The sequence below is a fragment of the Diadema antillarum genome, unplaced genomic scaffold (assembly GCF_040938485.1).
Source record: "Diadema antillarum isolate AM-2024a unplaced genomic scaffold, OU_Dant_1.0 scf00000108, whole genome shotgun sequence".
Classification (NCBI taxonomy): domain Eukaryota; kingdom Metazoa; phylum Echinodermata; class Echinoidea; order Diadematoida; family Diadematidae; genus Diadema; species Diadema antillarum.
This window is the reverse complement of record NW_027270997.1, coordinates 1,167,446-1,185,518: the sequence shown is the minus strand read 5'-3', so window position 1 is coordinate 1,185,518 and position 18,073 is coordinate 1,167,446. Positions and strand designations below refer to the sequence as shown.

Below are 18,073 nucleotides of genomic sequence, written 5' to 3'. Positions count from 1 at the left end.
AAAGTCGGTGATGACCTTGCGACTGTTGCGTTCGTGTGTTCTTGATAGGTCCGTTATCTGTTCGAAATCATTCGACAAAGATAACAGGGGGTGAGTATACGTTCAGTTTACATGTCTAGCTGGGACAGCGCCAGGCTACCGACAGCATTACAGACTGGGTCAGCATGATGGTGATCTGTTCTGATGAATTGTGTTCCTTCCAGTGACGACGTCTGTGATGCATATTGTAGAAGAAACAGAGGAGGAAAAGTCAAAGAGAATTCGTCATGCTCATGAAAGTCAAAGCTCAAATGCTACCTTGCAACAGGGAGCATGCAATAGTTTATGGCTAAGGCACGTGATTGGCGCCTGGACTTTGATAAAGGTTTCACCATCTGCTAATGGTATCCCGATAAGATAGACACTCTCAACTTATTCTGTGAAATACTTAAGAGATTCAATCTATGCCGTGTTTACTAGTATAGTATCCAAGTTATCTATTCAGTTTTTCTCTGAAACCGTTCTGAAATATGACAGAGGGTAGACGTAGAGCTGCCGAAAGTCCGATCAGAGGTCCTTTAGCCACGACTATAAGATAGCAGGTGATTTGCAAATATGCGCCGAATACTGTAATAGCCTCCCTATTACATGCGATTTTAAGAAGAGCGTCTCTTGCCTGATGCGATCTTGGTAAATATAATAATTATGCACCTCATCAGCCACGATTATCGTATCAAGCTGGCATATCTGATCACGTTTGCTATATAGGATCTTCTTTTTTTTTTTTTGGGGGGGGGATTCTAGTTTATCTTCTAGTACGATTCTAGAGTACATTCCACACATTAGTCGCCGTATTTTGGCGACCATGATTTTTTTTTCTGAAGGATAACACTAATATATTCCGGTTTCCTTTAGGAACCGGATGCAGATATCAAATACCACTTCCGTGTTGCCGGCCCAGTATGAAAATCATCGATCCGTTCCTTTCGTTCTCGTTATAAAACTCATGCAGACCATTATTGTTTTCTTGTTTGTATTTTCTGTTTGTTCGCCTTATTTCACTAACTAATGTCACCACGTCTGACAAAAGCTGGTGCGGCAGTCGGTAATACCAGTGCTAGCTTTGCCCTATTGTTATACCAGAACGATCGCGTCTTAACTTTATACAAAATTTACAATTATTTCTTTGCCTGACATCACAATTACTGGGACACTATACATTACGAGAAATTTCGCAGTCATCGAGCTAGACCTACGAGTCATATGGCTCACGATCTAAGACATTAAAAATTTTTAATTGAGGGCAGTGTGACACGTGCGCTATATGACTCGTTGGCTGTATGACTGGGTGACGTACACCCGAAATTTCAGCTCCAAACTTACTGTTGTGCGTACGTAGGGCCGGAAACACTGTAGACACTTTCATTATGGACTGAAACCTTATTAAGTGACCATTATTTGACTAATTATATCGTAAAGTTTTACAACCGAGTTTCATTTTAGAATTGATCTTATGGAATGAGAACAATTAAATGACTTAAAGGATATCATCACTTCCTGGAACTAGCTCTCAGTGACGAATAAGGCTTTCTTCTACAGCCTTTGTTTAATTCGGCGTCATGTTTTGTCTGAATGCAGTTATGGGTTATTACATTTGTCAAATATCAATGATTTGTAACAAGCCGAGGATAATACAAAAATAAACAACTCATCGGATCTCATTCCGCAAACGCTATCATGGCTACCGTTGCGCCTTTAAAATATATTCTGTTTCACAGTGTAGTCTGATAAATTGACGTTCCTGTTATACCGGGTGTGTCATGATACGATGACCTCCAGCTGGAACGGAATGTTTTGGGACTTTTCAGCACCATTCTAATTGTCTTTATTATCATTACAGGCCCTAACTATAGTTATAATTACCATCATTTATGGATTCGAACTGATACTGAAAGGGCGCATATGAACATCGTCACTGGTGCCGGGATGTGTTGTATGTATTGATACACTCGCTATCTGAATCGGAGATGACAGTTACGGTGAAGTATAGGCCTAAAGTATAATGCATGCTCCCTACTAGTTTCTAGTATGGAATACAAATTCATTCATATCTTTCTACATAAATTCAGATACAGAACCTATTTGTGTAGGTGTCGACCATAAGAATTTCCCACGACCTTACTGCAATTCGCTAAAGTGGAACAAGTTGATGTACGCGAGAATCCACGCATCGACATGTTAAAAAGAAATGCTAACTACGTAGTATTAATTCTTAGAATTTCTTCTCAAATTGCCAAATTGCCAGAAGTTCCACTTAAATGACTGAGTATGGTAGCTGATAACAGTACGATTGACATATGATATTATCACGCACGTGACGTTTTATGTCAAGGTGAGTATATATCTATAGTTCACATACCATCATACAAAACGTTCATAAAGAATTCATCGACGACATATTTGCACTTCGGACTGAAATAACGATATAAATGGATCACGCTTTTGTTTCCTATATACCCTTGCCTCCGCCCCAGTGCATAATTAAACTACCACAACGACTCACCCGACCGCAGCACATCACATACACGCCAACGAACGCAGGTAGGTGTAGGTTCTCTTCTGAAGAAGGGCCAGCTATCAAATAGTGATGTTGTCAAACTACCTTTGACTACTGCACACACCGAGTCCAGCACATGGCGATCACGAGGCACTGAGTTCAGTTTGTTCTGTCGTCACTGACAATAATAACTGCCGTCATACGTTACAATATCCGAAACCCAACTGATGCCACTGTCGTGTTTGAAGATGTATGCCGCCAAAGTGAAATAATGAGGAAGCAAGGAAAAGAGAGAGAGAGAGAGAGAGAGAGAGAGAGAGAGGGGGGTGGGGGTGGGGGCGACTTCTCTAAATTCTGAACCAACTTCGCGCGACGCCACAATAATTCACTATCTGGTTCCGAGTTTAGAGTCTTTCCATGAGCTGTGATGGGTATCGAGTCCAAAGTCCAGTTTGAAATTCAGATACCGCGAAATCTTGACTTTACTACACGAGGGCATTGGTGAAGTGCGGCCGGTGGACAGATATCCAGATAAAGTTTCCTGCTATAAAGATACTGAGAAATGAGGTAAATCCTTCCCTTCTCTAATTCTTATAGAGGTATCTTTTCTTCTCTATCCTCTACATCTCTCTCACTCTCCCCGCTCTTTCTTCCACTGAAATGAAAAGAATGATCACAAGATATCGCATCACTCCGAGGCCGCTATCACAGTCAAGCAAACTGCCGATTTATTTACTATCTTGTAAACTTTATTACATTTAAATGTAAACTAAGAAAACAAAATTGCTTTCGGCATAAAACAATCGAAAATGTAATAACACTGTGCTTTCACTGTACTGATGGTTGAGTGGCGTGTTCTGTTATGCAGGCCTCTCTACATTCTTCTCTGCTCCTTTTCCTTTCTGCTGTTCTCTCTCTTCTTGTACTTCCTTGTTTTTGTAATGTCATTGTGCTCTCCAATTCCTTGTATGATCTAGCCTCTTTCTTGTATGCATTTATCTGTTGCTTTTTAGTTTTCTTCTTGTTACGTGTGTGGGCAGGTGCATGCGCATCTGTGTTTATATCTACTATTGTTGTTGTTTTTTTTTACCATTCTTTGGATGGGTAGAAGTGTTCATGGATTAGGGAATAGCGCCAACACTTTGTAACATTGTAAGACTAGTCTTTTTTTTCAAATTTTAGAATTATTACTGTTTATAATGGTGATGTAGGTATTGACATAATTATTATGTATTAATATTGCATATTATATGATTATATCCTGAGTGATCCACGCATTACAAACCTTGCTTTCCATTGGATCACACTTTTCTAAAAAGCCTTACTTTTCTGTCAACCTTACAAAGCATGCATTGGTGTTCTTAGTTATTCTATTTGATTGTATATCTTATTATTATATACTCTACGATCCACATTGCGTTATTTTTTTAACTTACTCAATCAATATGATTGTGTAATGCATGCTTTGTATTTTGTTTCACTCTTTGTTGGATGGAAAATGAATAAAACTGAATTGAACAGGTTTATGTAATTTAAGATACGACAGTTTTAGTTAGAGTTTCAGTTTATTTTACATATCGGGTTACACTGAAAACTATATAACACAAATTATTGTACTTTGAAAATAGTTAACAAACAAAAGATACTCTCTATGTTGTAATAAATTAGATGATAAGCGATCGAAATCTAAAGTACGGATTCGGTTGTACAAAGAGAAGTACTACGGGAGCTATACATAAAAGCAAGCTTGTTTGGCTGTAAGCCCCGATTAATCCGTGTCCTTGAATAAATAACGGAGAGCGGATAAACAAGTTTAGACCAATTAAAAAGAAATAACACTAAAGAAAGAAAATGAGATATACATATTTGATATAAACTAAACTAATCATAAATCTTGACTGTGACCAAGTTTTCATTTGCTTTCGGAATAAAACTCTGTTATAGTATATTATGTACTTCGTATGTTCTTGTACGCTCTTTATTTTATCTATTCCTCTAAAACTCTTTAAATACTCATTTATATTTCCATGAGCTGTACATTGTTGATTTGTTCTAAATAATTCATTACTTTTTGTGGAAAAGCAAAAAACATACGGAAACTGTAAAAAAATGAAACAATCAGTCCTCATTGTACTGATTTACTACTTGTATTACTAGCGACGATACGATTCATGTCCTCACACATGCTCACTTTTTTGTTGTTTTTCAATACACATACATATCACACACACACACACACACACACTCACACACGCGTACACGCACACATTTATTGGGCCCTCAGCTTCAATCATCAAACAGAATTGCTTACTGTATAAAATCATGATCATCTTGATTTGTCTGCAAGGTCTGTCGAGAATGGAGCAACACATTCAAGAAGTAATGCCGATGTGTCATATGAAATTATTTGTGTATTCGTTCGTAAACTCGTATCCTATCATAATAATACCTTCATATACGATATTATGTTCATACACGTGATTTCATTTATTCATCTTATTACTCTCTTATACTCAGTTGAGTTTAGTTTTTTTTTCATGAGATGCTATGCTATTGTTGATTTGTCATATTATTAGGCATTTGTACAAGTGGAGAATTAAAACTGAAACTACAGTCAAAATGAAACAGTCAGTCCTCAATGTAATGATTGATCAATTACAAGTGGCGGTAGTATGATTTATGTGCACACACACACACACACAAACACACATACACACACACTGTGACACACTTATAGTTAACATGGGACTCCAGCCTCAGTCTCACCAAATATGTAATACGATGTATATCTAATCATCATCATAATAATATTTGTCGACTTGGGTATGGAAGAATGGAATTATATATTTTAACAATAGGGCCTAAGTGATGCATACGTTGCATATGAAATGATATTTATTTGCATGTCCTTATCCTATCATGATAATCATATCTCTTCTGTAATTAAAGTAAAATGAAGTAACAACAATGATTCACTGAGGGAAGAGAACTATACAAAAACAACTAAAGAGTTTCCCCCCTGAGAACAACGTCTTATAGCAATATATTAAATGGGTTAGTCAAATACCGGTTAGTGATTGGCTAAACACAGTCACGTGATGGAGGCACATTCGTTATGTTCGCTCATGGGCAGAATATTTTCGTAATGTTCTCCAATGGGAGAACATTATTCACGTAACACATGACAGAAGGACCCGCGCACAGTGAATTTAGCTCTGCGCGAGCGATCGAGTGCGTTGTGCTGCGCTGGTGGTTGACGTTGGCGCATTTGACGTATTTGACTAACCCATATAATACAACAGATGATGACTTTTGTTGTCGGGAATATGTACCAAACGTTCCGCCCTCAGGGTTTGAAATGCTATTTCGGGAGGCTAAAAGTCCCTCGACTTTGTCTTGGGGCTTATAATCTCCCTCAATAGCATTTCAAACCCTTCGGGTGGAACATTCGGTATGTTCCCTCCCCCGCCAGTCATCATCTAAGTTCACCGGAGCGAGGGCTGGAACGAAGGAGACTAGACTAAGAAGGGGGAAAACAGGAGAATGTCTCATCTATATACGAACGGCGCATTACGTTTCGAGCAAACGAGGTTGTCCTGGGCGCCGGGAACACGGTGCAAATGTAGCATAGCTTGCGAAATTTTGAATTTTTCACAATTTCGTAGTGAGTCGCCATGGATGCAGATTTGCCCGAGTAACAGCAATTTAAGCGCGACTATCCCTAAGTGAGCGTTACTATCTGTAGCTTGGACACAGATCACGCCAGGAAATTTCGGGGTCATCCCACTAGACCGACACCCAAGAGTTTACAGCCCACGAGTTCGACATTGAAAACAGGTCCATGAGTCATACGGCCCATGAGTTCGACACTTTGTAAAAACTGCCCACGAATTCGACAGAAAAAACACGGGACTTATGTGTCGGTCTCGTGGGCCTTGTTAGCTTAGTGTCGAACTTATGGGCTGTATCATTGATTTCATTATTGTGTATCTTTTACATAGCATCTTATTTGTACAAACTTTGCTCAGCTGCTCGAGCTCTGAAGCACCTCAATTCCCTCTTCCGATCCCGATGTTCAGCGTGTTGGCTTTTCCTTTCATTTCCTTTTTCTTTCTTTCCTTTCTTTCCATTACTCTTTTGTGTTTTATAACTGTCATTGGTATACCCTTCTGTAAAGTCATGTAATGTCGTTGTGTTTCTCCTGTCTTGTTCTGTCCTGTCTTTGTTAACAAATATATTCACAAGAATCCTTTGAGTGGTTCACAATTTACAAGCATGCTTTTCAGTGAACTTCTCGGTTCTTTCTTTCTTTTTTTTCTCCAGACATAACTTTGTATTTTGCCGGTATATGCATGTATAATTTCGTATTTGTTAACCATTATCTACCATGACTGAAGTCGAATACATGCCTATGTTATATCTTCTGATTCATTTCGTGTTATGTTTGCCGAGAAAAGAAAGAAAGAATGAAATAAATGAAATGAACGAATGAAATGAGCTGTATAACTCATGGGCTGTATGATTTGTGAGCTGTATGACTAGTGGGCTGTATGACTCGTGGGTGTCGGTCTCGTGACGTGCACCCGAAATTTTTTACCTCCGGGAAAGGATCCGTGGGAGTTCACAGAAAAGAAAAAGTTTGTAGTTGTTGTTGTTGTTATTTGTTTTGTTTGCTTTGGTTTTGATTTTTTTTTTGACGCGACGCCGGATGTAGAGCATTATGTGATTTGGGCATAAGTTTAGAAACACCCCGTGTCAAATTATTTTCTTCAAATCGATTTGGTTAACATGGTATTTGTCATTTTGATTAGGGGAAGTTATACTTTATTGTGCGTATAGGAACTAAATCAGATGTTGATGAACTGTTTGAATTTTGTATAAGACTGATGAAGATGATATCAAACTACATGTATCACTGTTGAAAACTATATGCACCTCAGTCAGAATAGGGCGATCTCTCAAACTCGAATTGATTCAAGTTCTTGCCACGTCACTAATATATCAACACCCATAATGATTTGTTATCTTATAGGCCTATAGACTCAACTGCCAACCGCCGAAATTTTCAATGTTGTCAGAAGAGTGTACAAAACTGATTTCAGGATTCAATAACATTGAACATGTCATTTTCATACATCATTATATGATGTCGCCCCCATATCATTTTTATGCTGAGGTATGTTTTACGTAAATCTTGTTGACTGAAAAAAAGAACCGACTTAACAATTACGAACCAATATTTCAATCCTATAAACACACACACACACACACACACACACACACACACACACATGTCTTTACACGCATTTAAGTCTGTGTGTATTTGTGTTTTTGTTTGTAGGCCCCCTATGTGTATTATTGAGGATATCGCCTACGACAAGCGTCTATAAATATGCTGTCTACATTGTTTTCCCACACAAGGACCAATCAAGGTCAGATATCTGTATCAACATCATTCAAAGTCACACGCATGACGAGGAATCAAACAGATTTAAACAGAAAGACGAATGTAGAACAACGCCTTCCATTTTCAATGGCTCCACGCATGACCATGTATATTGCATTATCGCCCACGGCTTGTTAGTGCGGATTGCCCGTTGGCAACGACGAACGCAATATAATGGGTGTGACTAAAACATGACTGTGACATTGATTACAATCAATTTCAGGAAGGCGTTGGATTTAATGTTGCATGTGCTGTCGTTTCGGACCGTGTTCTCGTGGTGTTTATGTAAGTATGGACTTGGGAGTTCCATATCGTTAAGTTTGCTTTTACTATCAGCCTTTTTTATTCGGCGTCGTCTGGCTTATTGACTTATAAAGTGCTGTATTAACCGTAGCCGGAATGCTTTTAAAAACCTTAAACACAAAACGTTAAATTGGATTTTAATATCTCATATGTTAGTGTGGCATGGCATCCTAAAGTTATGGCGGAGTTCATCTTATATTGGATAATGTGGACATTAAAGTTATGTTCAAGAATGGAGTAGGGCCAACATCACGAATTACCATAAAAGTGCGATGCTGGTTGTGGCATAGTGTCAGACCTCCTTTCACATACTTTAAATGCCGTCTATCTTCTTATGATTTTGTCATAGCTGACCAGTGTTTAATTGATAACAAAGTGGATTAATCTATATACTAGCAATTTTAAATGTGATTTTCAGTATGATATTTAGCAAAGGAGAAGGTGTCACCTGTATGTCAGTATGACTCGTTTGGATCAGTCACCGGTGTTTAAATTTCATGAGTATTTTACCAATATTCTGATGCCGAAGGGATGGGGTTGTCTATTTTCCATTTTCAAAGCCATTTTGTCACATTTTCTCGTACCTATTTTGTTTGATTTTCAGAGTTGGACATCGGATGCTGGCGTAGGTTATGGTACTGGTCAGTCGATTCTTTCATCACTGACTGCTTTGAATCTGAGTAGCATGCAACCATGGCGTCGCTGGAGCAGATTGTTCAAAGAAACCTTCACTGCCCGATCTGTCAGGAATATCTCAAAGAACCCAAACTCCTGGCTTGCCCTCATACCTTTTGCACGAGCTGTCTCCGCCACCTTCAGAGATCTAATGGTGAAGACAGCGACATTTCCTGTCCACTGTGCCACCACACTACCATAATCTTGGGCGGCGACGCCGGCAATCTCAGAGCGGACAAGGAGATGGGATCTTTGCCGGACCAGATGAAGAGCGCGAAGCAGCAATGCACTCACTGTGGATCGGTGGACGACTCCCCCGCCGTCACTTACTGCCAGGACTGCGAGCTGTACATGTGTGAGCAGTGCCAGGGCAAGCACAACGCCTGGAGAATCAACTCGAAGCACCGAGTGGTCAGTGTGGAAGATATCAGGCGGGGTAAGGTGAGGGTCGAAAGAAAGATCCCGTGTCAGAACCACCCACAAGAAGAGGATGGAATTCATCTGTGTACAGACATTTGTATTGACTGCCGAAAGACCGTCTGTATAGAATGCCGCGTGCTTCATCATGAAAAGAAGGGTCACTCTGTGTTGAGTTATTCAGAATACAACAAAAGTAGAGTGAGTAAACTGGACAAACTGGACAATGCAGTGAAGGACAAAATGGGAACACTGAAGGCATATGCTGAGTACGTCGAGCAGAAGGAAAGGAGCGCAGTATCGCACCTCGAACGAGAAATAGCACACGTCAAAGCAATCCGTCTAAATGCCGTGAAGAAGTTGACTGAGCGAAAGACCCAACTCATGCAAACGCTGGAAAAGGAGAAGGAAGCAGTTCAACGGCAATTCAAGGAACTTGAACTTGTAAATGACAAGTTCATTTCGAGAATTGAGAGAGGCAGCGAATCAGTACAGAAATGTCTCAAGAATCCTCTAGAAGGTGATGCTGTCGCTGTAACCCATTCTCGATGCAAAGCTCTATCTGGACTACTTGATAAGGACGATCCTGACAGTGACGTCGTCAAGGAGTTGGAGAACAACACCAAGAGTGTGAAATTCATAAGATGCAAGGGGTATAACGAATTACACTTCGGGGATGTCGTTAAAATCGAGTGGAAGCTGGAGAAAGAAGTGAAGCTGCCTATGAAAAACAGCATGAATGCTTTAGCTCCCACATCAGATGGCAAGATGGCTTTAGGGTCGTGCTTCGAAGGGGTCCACATTTATTCGAGAGATGGTGAACTATGTCAGACTGTCTTGAAGAATGTCAAAGTCAGGGAGATCTCCTTTCTGTCGGATGGTCGAGCCGTTGTACTGACCATCTCGAACAACATGTCTCTGTACACGCCCGAGTTTGAGCGGCTCCCAAGCCGATTCGACAATCTCAGTCATGGTGACGTCGGGTCTGCCTGTCTGGCGACTGATGGTGAAGAACAAATCTTTGTAAGCTACAGGAAGTGCAAGAAGATTCAGGTGTTCACGCCATCTGGCGGCAAGGCAATCCGAGAGATGCCATGCAGCGACTTCAGTCCTCAGCAAGTGTTTGCAATGAACTTCCGCAAGGACTTGGTGTTTAGGAGTGATAAGAATACAATACGTCTGATAGACGAGTCGGGTGTGACGAAACATCTCGTCAGTAAAGACGCGGATTTCTTTTGGGCGTTTCCCGCTGTACGTCACGACGACAACATTCTGATTGGCTGGGTGAATTACATCGACAAGCTGCTCATCATCGATCTCTTCACCGTCGACCTCAAGTACGTACGAACTCTTGTCAAGAACCAAAAGATCGACATTCCCAAAAGGGAGTGGTTCTACATGCAAGAATATCTGTCGGGTGAGATCGCATTCTGCACCACAGATAAGCTCTACATTTTTACAGGCACGCACATCAATCAACAAATGCCGACAAATTAGATGACCCCTTGGTGCGACAACAATGATTGTGTCATTGTAGAAGTAAACTGATTCTTTCAAGATACGAACACGATTCTCTTTGCAGTATAAATATAGTCTTCATAAAATTCATTTTTTAATCGAGGGCTCTTTGACGGTAATTCTATATAATATTATGTTCGAGAAGGCGTTAGCTCATCGCTAGAAGTATCTTATAGGAACATGCACCCACGCATTATGCACACATTTGATACAGACAGACACAAGCACGGAAACATACACACAAAATATATTCTTATGTGAAATAAGCCTGCCTCGAGGAAACGCTATGTACAATGATGTTAATGCTGTAGACTCTACATCGAACTTTTTTGTATTTTTTTCTTGCTTTCTGTAGTGTGATATGGTATATTCAAATCCACGTGGCACCTTATGTAGAGCGAATGTCTATAATACTAGTATGCAAACGGTAGATTTTCCAGAGGACTTGTACATATACAGTCCTATAATTATCTAGACAGGAAGAAAAGGTGAGGTGTGAATACATTCACTTATGTACATTGGAAGGCTGGTATATACCATGTAAAACAATAACAACAACAACAAACAAACAAACAAATCGCAATCAAGCAAAAAAAAAAAGTCGGATGAAGCCTATTGCAATGTAAAAAAAAAAAATCGAAATGCGCACTATTATAATCTGAATAGTACATTTTGATATCTGTTATTCCTCATCATACCATTTAGTTGACCACTGCCTTTGCAAGAATGATGAAGTCAACCCATGGTAGACATAATTATCAGAGCCATGGCATTAAAAAAGAAATTCTTAGAAATGATGTTCATAGTATACAAGTGGGCAGTTGACCAGTGAACGTGAGCGAACTTGAATAGTTTTGAGAAACTGTCAAATGTTCAGATGTCAGTATAAACCATCTGACATGAAGTCTATCGGCTACGTTATTCTTCATTTAAAATCATGTAACAATATCATACATCTCCAGCTTTTCTTATTGATATACTCTTGTTCGATCTTCGCGCAACATGACTAAACTAGGTATATTCTTGAAACTATATGAAAGTCTTCTTTCTCTCTCTCTGTTGGTCCATGCTTTGTCCTCTATGCTGGGTCGATCAACTTGACAGACTACAAGTTGCGAAGAAACAAATAAAGAATAAAAAGTTAAAGATATCAACATTTTGAGTGGATTTACAAAGGAAGTTTGCCAATTCGATGACCAAGACTTTTATTGTGCGATCCCCAGTCATGTCACTGTATCATAGAAATTAACTGACAATGGTATTGTCATGGTTTCTATATTGTTGGGATTGATGTCAATTTGTTCTGCATTTTCTGAGACTTTGATATACATGTATATAGTAACTGTTCCACGTGGTTATGCATTCTACAGTTATCCGACCAGTCACATGAATAGATCCGACCTCTCATTTCATTTTTGTTACAATGTTTCAAGCGGGAAACACATCAAAATCACATTTGCTCAAGAAAAGAATCAAATTTCATGGTCTTGGAAATGTTTTAATGCCTTATACGGCTAGTGTTCAAGTCTAAAAATATGCAAAGTAATCTCAATGTAATGACGTCACTTTTAATGTTCTATGACTCGTACTGGATTTTTTTTCTTATCAAACTGATGTCATAAATTCTTCCCAGAAATTCTGCGAAGTATACTGAGGTTCTTGTACAAACCTATAGACTTATTATTCAAATCAAAATACAACTATCACGTGATTATAAGCTATTATATGGCTGCCTGATTTTTTAGGAAGCAACTATTTGCGTAAATGTCAATTCATGATCTTTAAAGTGTAAGTAAAGGCCCTATCTTATTGTGTGTGTGTGTGTGTGTGTGTGTGTGTGTGTGTGTTTTACTGCTCTGCACCATGTATAGATTATCTGTATATGGACTCTCGCCCCCCCCCCCCCCCCCCCCCCATTTCCCGAACGTATCCTCGTCTGCATGGATGAATGCTGTGCTGGTATGTATGTTATGTATAATTGTAATGTGTGAATGTATAGTATGTGTGTGTTTAGTGGGATGGGGCATACAGGGAGGACTCTTCGCGGACTTAACTAGCCTCAGAATTTGCATTCATCAAGTCGCATTACAATGCAATAGGTACCCTATATCAAAATGACAGCGCTTGTGTTACAGCAGTTTGTATTGATTTGCGTGGGCCCTATTCTTTATTTTTTATTTTTTGCATGCCACATAACCATGTTCAACTATATAGCAAATATTTTTGATATTGCTAATGAATAGACCCTATGTCGAATGCTGATCATTTAACGTTCAATTTTTTTTTTAACCTGCATCCAATTTCTGAACAAACTTTACAAAATTACCTTGGATTCATGGAAAGCATATAAGTGTATGCTTCATTATACATCATATTGTTGGATCATTTGGGTGTAATAGAGAGTACTATATTGATTAGGTCGTAACCTATAAGGTTGATTTAATGGCTTGGAATAAAAATTTCCAGCTCCGACACAGGTTTCATCACTGAAATAAATCATGACCAGTGCAAAAGACGTCATGTGTGCAAACTCTGCATAGTTGTTGTTGTACTGATCACAACGTACTATCATGGATTAAACAAAGAAAATTTTGCTTTGAGGATATTTTCATTACGATCATACTTATCCTGTGCGGTTTAAGAAAAGACTAAAATGATAAAAAGTAGACTGATGAAGAATGCGTTCCTCTATAATGAGATATTTTCAAAGCAACAGCGACTTGGCTGTTACATTTATCATGTTTATCGTTTATGATGTATATCACATCAAATACATATGAATACTAGATTAATAATAAAGACACCTACATGAGTATACATACTAAATTGAGAATATACCACGTGACTCAGTCACTTGGACTACACAGAACATATAACCGCATGCACTGGAACACTGTCAAAGGGGAATGAAATCGAAATAATGGATTGAGTGAATGCAGCAAAATATATATAGGGTCAGGGAACACGTCAGTGAAATCCGAGGAAAATCGGACAATACGTTCAAAGTTTTAAAATGTTTAAAGTTTCGATTCTGCCATCGCTTGATGAGATTAATACTACAACATTTCGTGACGTCAACTCAGGACAACAAAAATAAATATAAAGAAAGTTTGATATTTTTTTTTAAAAGGAAAAGTACACTTTCCCTGATGAATTTGTTACTGACACTTTAAGGGTATTGTTTTTTTTTCCTTGCTTTCTGAAAGATCGAGGTATAGTCAAGTGCTCTTCCATTATGCTAGAAATGTGAAAGCAATGTGTTGAATTCTTTTTATATTTTTTTTTTTTGTATCGTTGTCCTGTGGAGACGTCACGAACTATCTATTCTATATTCTAATTATCAACCAGCGATGACGGAACTGAAAAAAGAAAAACGGTATAGAAATCTGTAATATTTGTACGGATTGTCCGATTGTCTGACGTGCGATAGTACACGTTTGGCATTCACTCAATCCACACTAGGGGGGCAAGATGTATTTATCAATTAACCATGGGGCACATAGAATGCATTTTGAGTTTTACTTGTTAGAAAGATGGATAGTTAGCGATTTCACTCCAGAAAAAGAAAAGCAGAATAGGGCCGATAATTTCTGTGGTATATAGACACACCCAGTCCTATCTCCCGAGATGTCTCGCGACTGCCAAGAAAATACCCAATGAAGAACTCGATCTCCTTAAATCAAATCTGTAAATCAATAAGTACCTTTAAATGTATATAGTGTACCAAGCACACGGTCCCTGATGAAAGAAAAAAAGAGAAGAATTAAAGAATATGAACCCCCCCCCCCGAAAAAAAAAGAAAAAGAAAAAAAGAGAAGACATTATAGGGCCGATATATCAGCCCTATAATGGAAGCCTATATTATTGGAAGAGCACGGATTATCACAAAAAGGAGATATAATGGTATGCCTATTAAAGTCAAAGGAAACAGGGAGGTGGGAATTAGGAGATACTCACCTCCTGGAATTGCAAGTGAAATTGAAAATGCTATTGGGGGTGGAATTACGTTACGTTACGGTACGTATTTGTCCGTATGGGGTCGCTGCTGCGGTTAATAGGGCCTATACCCAGCCGCAGAAAATACCATTGTGTAATGGCAACGGTCTGGTTTTTTTGCTATGGTGCACCAAAAGGAACTATGTATGGATCTGTTTAAAAAAATCAATAATTTTGGTACAATCTAATATTATATAATCACCTAAAAAAAAATATTCTTACGTCACTAATCAAGAACAGGGGGGTACCGGGTTCATGGTCACTTACACTTTCTGTCACAGTCAACCGTGGAGTACGGAGTGTGAGCGTCTCTCCAGGCGCAGCTCTGCAGAGAGGTGAGACCTTAATTCAACATTACTTCATCTCAAAACAACCACAAAATGCAAGAAAACATTGGAATTACGGCATTACTGGCATACTTAAACAACTGCGTTTTTAGCTCGATCTTGAAAAGGTGGAGTAGCGAGACCAAGAATCTGTGATCAGTCACGTATAATGTTAGCTACAGTCCCATGTGTTCAATGCTGTGTTTGTATGCCTGGTGGTGTGAGGAGTGAGGTTCTACGTTCTCGGCCCGTAATCTCACATTAAATTTACACTCGACACTCAGTATTTCCTTTTGTCTAGCTAAAAGCGGATTTTATTTCCTTTTACGATAGATCAATAGACCTTGCCTTGCGAGGCTGCAAACAAAGATCAAAGTATCAACGATTGTCTTGAATTAAGCAATATACGTGTAGGCCTAGAACTAGATCCTTTGCAAGAGTCTATAGGCCCTAACAGTGTTAGTTTTTTTCTGCTGTACTGGTCTAGGCCCTAACTGTGTTAAATTTGATAAGCAGATAAGAGACTAAAAACCCAGTAATTCTGTATACCTTTCTGTGATTGCCCCCCCCCCCCCCCCACCCCCAATCTGTTTCTGTTCAGGACTGTCATATGGCTCAGTGATGTGCAGCTGCAGAGATCCAGGCCAGGGATAGTGTGAAAGATGGTGCTGAATCAGAAGTATGCACGGTGTGTGACGTCTACCTGGTGTGTTATCCTTCGTCAGAACCATCTTGTGTCTTTGCCTTCATGCATCACGTCCCTGAAATTGTCCAGTGGAATTCAGGCCTGTCAGACAGGTACATTGAGAGAAGATGGCATTTTTGGCAAGCAGGGTTGCAGTGCAGACATGATGGAGAAATGCCTCAAGACCCCTTGGATGCAGCACCATAGAATAGCATGTTCTTGGATCACTGAGCATGTGTGGAATGAACCTGGATGGGCTTGGAGAGAGAGGCAAAAGCAGCACTCACAATGTCAAAGGACAAACCACTTACGAACACCTGCCACGGTGCAAGTTGGCAGAACTTTGATTCCAAAGAAGATCAGTAGATTTAGTGCTACAACACAAGGTATAAAGCGCTTAGAAAATGACATCGCTCCATCACCCACTGCAACTCAAATTCTTGCCCTGCATTGCAATTCTCCGCTGAGGGCCATCCATCGAGCCTTGCACTGTGGATTCAACATAAAACCTTCAGTGGTAGAGCTGAGGGGTAGCATGGTGCTTGGGATGTGGAAGTCACAGGCAATGATGGACACTTGGCATGCTGCAGCCATTGTGCGATTTGCATCCACCACCACCACCAGGGACAAACTCCGCAAGAAGATCTGGAGCAAGCTCCCGGAACTCAAGGAGGAGGAGCTACAGGAATCGTTCGTCCGCGGCTCTGGGCCCGGAGGCCAAGCCACAAACAAGACCAGCAACTGTGTTGTGCTTAAGCACATCCCAACGGGTATCACTGTGAAGGTTTGTGAGTTCAGTGAAACCCTTTAACCCGTTGAGGACGGTTTGATTTTGCTACAGCACGCATTTTCCATAGACCCCTGCCCGAGTATACTCGGGACTCGTCCTCAACGGGTTAAAGGAGCATTCCGGGATTCTTGATGTGCATGGCTACCACCACTAGGGATGGGGTGGGGGCGGGGTTGGGGGCGGGGGGTGGGGGGAGGCACCTCATAGATTCTGATGTGATAGTATTTTCCTAGATAACCTTATAAGCAGTAGTAATAGGGTGTTTGATCAGAGTGGATATCATAATGGAAGTAGCGGCCCATTTTTACACTTTCAGTGCATGTGACAATCAGAAGAGTAAAAGAATTGATGTAATCTTATGCCCCTTCTTGCAGTTAAATGTGAGCATTTATCATTGAGCCCTTAGAGAATCTTTGAGTCTTCATTAATTACTTGATTCTGGGAGTTATCATCTTCTTATTATTTTATTAATGGTTTGCAATTTGCAAAATTAGTCCTATATGTAGCTGACATGACCTAGTTTATCAATACACTTCGTGAAAAGATAAAAAAAAGATATCTGTCCTATAAATCTTCCGAGTTATTCTCATGCCCTGCTCTTGTCATTGTCATCTTTCTTTCCTCCCTCTCCCCCCGCAACCATCTCGCCCCCGACCAACTAACATTCACGCACATTTGCTCACAGTATAACTTGACTTCGTTGAAAACTTCCAACTTCATTGATGAATTTCTTCCCCCCTCACAGTGCCATCAGACCAGGTCTCAGAGTGAGAACCAGAAGATTGCCCGTCTCCTGATGCGGGAGAAGCTGGACCAGCATCTCCATGGCGACAAGAGCATCATCGCCCAGATGGAGCGGACCATGCACAGGAAGCGAGAGGAGAGGAAGCGCAGGACAAGGCAGAAGTTGGAGAGGCTGCGAGAACTGAGGGCCTCGCTTGAAGAGGATGAGGACCCCAAAACTAGAGAACACTGATCACACTAAGTTTTGTGTGTGTGTATGTAAAATTGGATGCTGTATTGATTCTCTTGCATCACTGGATTGCTTGCCATCCACACTGCTCACCCATCTAGTTTGAACCCATATCGATTCTTACTTCGCGTCAACATCATTACATCACCACTCTAGGCCCCCAGACCGGCATCTTGTTACACTTAACAACAGTGTCCATCTTAGAATTGAGGTGAATCTGAAATCTTCATGTTGGACTTTTTTGAACGATAAAAAGAGAAATATGCACACTCCGATCAAAGTTATAAGCAACTGACGCAAGAATTTCATTGATTTCAATAAAATATGCAGTACGCGCTAAATGCTATAAGGATGTACAACCAGCACTGGTTGTCTGGCGGAAGCTAGTGGATAAGATGCCTGTCCGGT

The 18,073-nt window shown here is 40.0% G+C and overlaps 1 protein-coding gene across 1 annotated transcript; it reads left to right on the top strand.

Annotated features, from left to right (window-relative positions):
* The first annotated feature begins 8,978 nt into the window (after positions 1-8,978).
* On the top strand, positions 8,979-10,874 carry LOC139719299 (uncharacterized). The gene has a single exon (XM_071630722.1). The coding sequence runs from the start codon at positions 8,979-8,981 to the stop codon at positions 10,872-10,874; it is 1,896 nt and encodes a 631-aa protein (XP_071486823.1).
* The last annotated feature ends 7,199 nt before the right edge of the window (positions 10,875-18,073 follow it).